General features: G+C 49.3%; 1 protein-coding gene across 2 annotated transcripts in view; it reads right to left on the bottom strand.

Moving 5' to 3' along the window:
• Positions 1-1,314: 1,314 nt before the first annotated feature.
• Positions 1,315-3,053, bottom strand: part of LOC119452817 (translation initiation factor IF-2-like) — a 51,756-nt gene continuing 50,017 nt past the window's right edge. For both annotated transcript variants that reach the window (XM_049667295.1, XM_049667294.1), the window contains exon 4: positions 1,315-1,597. In XM_049667295.1, coding sequence (XP_049523252.1) covers positions 1,400-1,597 — 198 coding nt within the window. In that variant the 3' untranslated portion in view covers positions 1,315-1,399. The remainder of the gene's footprint in view (positions 1,598-3,053) is intronic.

Raw genomic sequence — 3,053 nt, 5'->3', positions numbered from 1 at the left:
GCGGCGAAAGCCCGTCTGAGTTGTTGATGGGGAGGCGGCTGCGTGGACGGCTGCCGGACTTCGCTGTTCAACCTGCGGCAGAGGTGAAGAAGCACGTGCAGAAACCCAAGGCTTCTTCCTCACTTCCAGTCTTGGACAGCGGAGACACCGTGCGCATTCTAGATGACTCTGGGTGGACAATCAAAGCCACAGTTCAAGACCGCGTCGATCCCAGGTCTTACATGCTAAGGACCGAAGAAGGCCGCACCATAAGACGAAACAGGCAGCACATCCTCAAAACACAGGAAAGGTTCATGCTGCGAGACACGGATGAGGAATATGAAGAAGGTGTGCATGCGCAGGATGCAGGGCAATCACAGTCGACAGGTCCTCCATCGAGCAGTGTCTTCCAGCCAGGCTCAACCAGAGCAAGCATGGTTGACCTTCCAGAGATGACGCCAGCTACCGACAATGCTACGTCATCAACCACTGTTCACCATCCGAGTGTGATGCAGGACAAAGAACCCAAGGAAGGTGGCAACCAGGCAAATGACAAAGGTGTGGCAGGGGCGTGCAGTGATACGGGACAGAGTTCTAGAAGATCGACTCGCATCAAGCGCCCGCCATCGAAGCTGTCATACGCAAAGGATTTCGAACAAATTGTGTAGTTTATCGAGTGTAATTTGTTTCTTTTTTTTTGTTGTTGTTCATGTCTATGTTGAAGTTTCGGCGTTTTGTTTACTACAGTCGGTTTACTGCAGTGCCCTAAGGAAGGATGATGTATCGTCATATGGTCTGGCAACTCTGGCCAGAATGTGTACTATAAAAAGGAGCACGGAATAATAAACGGGGACTTGCCTTGTCAGCCCATCGCTCTCTGTCATCAAATCGAAAACGAGCGAGCGAATTGACCTTCGTGCTTCCTCTCGCTTCAACGCGAACTAAGCGACGGAAGCAGCGAACACGAAGCTATCGGCACTCGGCGCACTCTTTCCCCACCGCAGATCGCTTTCAAGGTAGAGCACACGCGACGGGGTCATACGCAGCAGCCGCCGGAGTAGAACGCCCCCCCCCCCCCCCCCCCCCCCCGTTACCTTGCGCGCCGCGAGGGAAGACTGCACTCTACCTGCCCGCCTTCCACCCTTGCACGCGCGAGATTAAGCCGCATCATAAGCTCAACCTCGCATGATTTCACTCGCACATACAGCACACGGCGACGGTGTTATCGCCCTTGGACTTAATACGGAACGTCACAGCGACGCCGATGCCGACGGCACATGTGCCCCGGGGGTGTCCAAATAGTTGCTATCGCAAAAAAAGGAATAAAGTAAGGTAAAGATCACGCGTTTTAATAGGACAAAACGCGCGTTATGAAACAGCCGCTTGAATAAAAATGAAGCGAAAACAGGGTAGACGGCGTTCAGTGGCCCTCAGTCGTGGCCTCCGCGGGAGGCTTCTCGGGCGCCTCCGTGGTGGACGAGGCTTGAGGCGCCTCGGGAGGCTTCGCTGGTCCGGTCGCCACCACACCAGCCTGCGGCGGACTTTTGATAGGGTTGGAGGGCGGCGACTCGGCCATCGACGAGTGCTCCCTCGAGAAGATGTCCAAGGGCGGCGGAACCTGTCGAGAAGGATTAGGGAACAGTGGGTGTACTTCATGAAGCCATGGATGCTATTCTGGACATTGTTGAGAGAGAGAGAAACATGCTTTAATGAGATGCTGGAGATGTTAGCCTGGTTATTCGCCTGAATTGCTACTCCAGGTGGACATTGTTGAATTCCGCCATATTTAAGGGCCAATTTTCTAGTATCAGAAGACGATTGCAAGGCTTCGTTCATTTCACAATCTGGTGAGCTCTGACTGGCCCAGAGGGCTGCTACGGCCTCTCTGATTCAAATATGTAAATTCCCGCATAACTGAATTTAATAACATGGCAGAATTTGACAAATGTCAGTGGGTGTACTTTACGAAACCATGTCTGCTATTCTGGGCATTGTTGAATTCCGCCAGATTGTCGAATTCACAATCTGGTCTGCTCTGATTGGCCCAGAGGGCTGCTACGGCCTGTCTGATAGAATTAAATTCCCCCATAACACTATGTCAGAGACATGGCTGAATTTAACAAATGCGACGAATATGACGCCGTGCCATAATTGTTATCCTATGACAGCTGTCTGTAAACGTTAGTATGACTCTGTAGTATATGCAACGTATGTGGTATGTTAGAATATTTCTTGCGGTCGACTCGTAATCTATAAGCTGTTTTCAGAAAGAAGTCAGCAAAAGTTGCCGTTCCTAAGTCAATGCATGACAAAAGCCAGTACACGGGGTGTGTATGCCTATAAATAGTCTATTAAAATTTTAGACGCGTGACTAGACCGTCGATGCTGGAGTGTCTAAAGAGATTTTCTAAGTGTTATGTGCAACTGATTCCCTGAAACATTGCTCAGTAAAGCAGACATTTAGACATTCATCATTACTTGGCCACCGCCGACGCTAGAGCAAGAACGGACAGAAAAGACGGGAGAAGACAAGCGGAAACTCTCTTCTCATCGAGAAGTAATATTTGACCTATTTGACATATTTTAACGCTATTTAACGCGATAGCGTTAAAAGCCTCGTGCCGCATAAAATCTGGTGTCGGCATCCCGTGAGCGAGAAATATTTTATGCGGCACTAAAGTTCTTCTATCACTAAAGTTGCTCATAACTTGTCTTACATTCTTTACAAAGTTATTCCTAGGAATTTTGAGAATGACAGCCAACAAAAAATGACATGACACAAAACACCGACAGCACATGGCTTTTATGTTAAATCTTCTCAGACTGAAATATTAAAAGTGCGAAAGAATAACAGAAAATCGGCCCGAGCAAGAAGATGCGCTTCTACCAGAAAGCTCGCGTTCGTGCATAACGTTCGCCGCCAGCATTTCCCGGTAAACATTACCACTACCGCTGGCCGTGACATTACGGTCACATGAGCTGCAGTTTCCGGGAAGCGTGAGAAGCAGTCAGGGATATTTGGTTGCTATCGCGTTCCACTCTTAAAGGCGACGCTTAAGCTTCCTCCAAATTTT

The sequence above is a fragment of the Dermacentor silvarum genome, chromosome 5 (assembly GCF_013339745.2).
Source record: "Dermacentor silvarum isolate Dsil-2018 chromosome 5, BIME_Dsil_1.4, whole genome shotgun sequence".
In the NCBI taxonomy this organism is placed as follows: domain Eukaryota; kingdom Metazoa; phylum Arthropoda; class Arachnida; order Ixodida; family Ixodidae; genus Dermacentor; species Dermacentor silvarum.
Note: the sequence above shows the minus strand (reverse complement) of the source record. Positions and strands in the feature narration are given on the sequence as shown.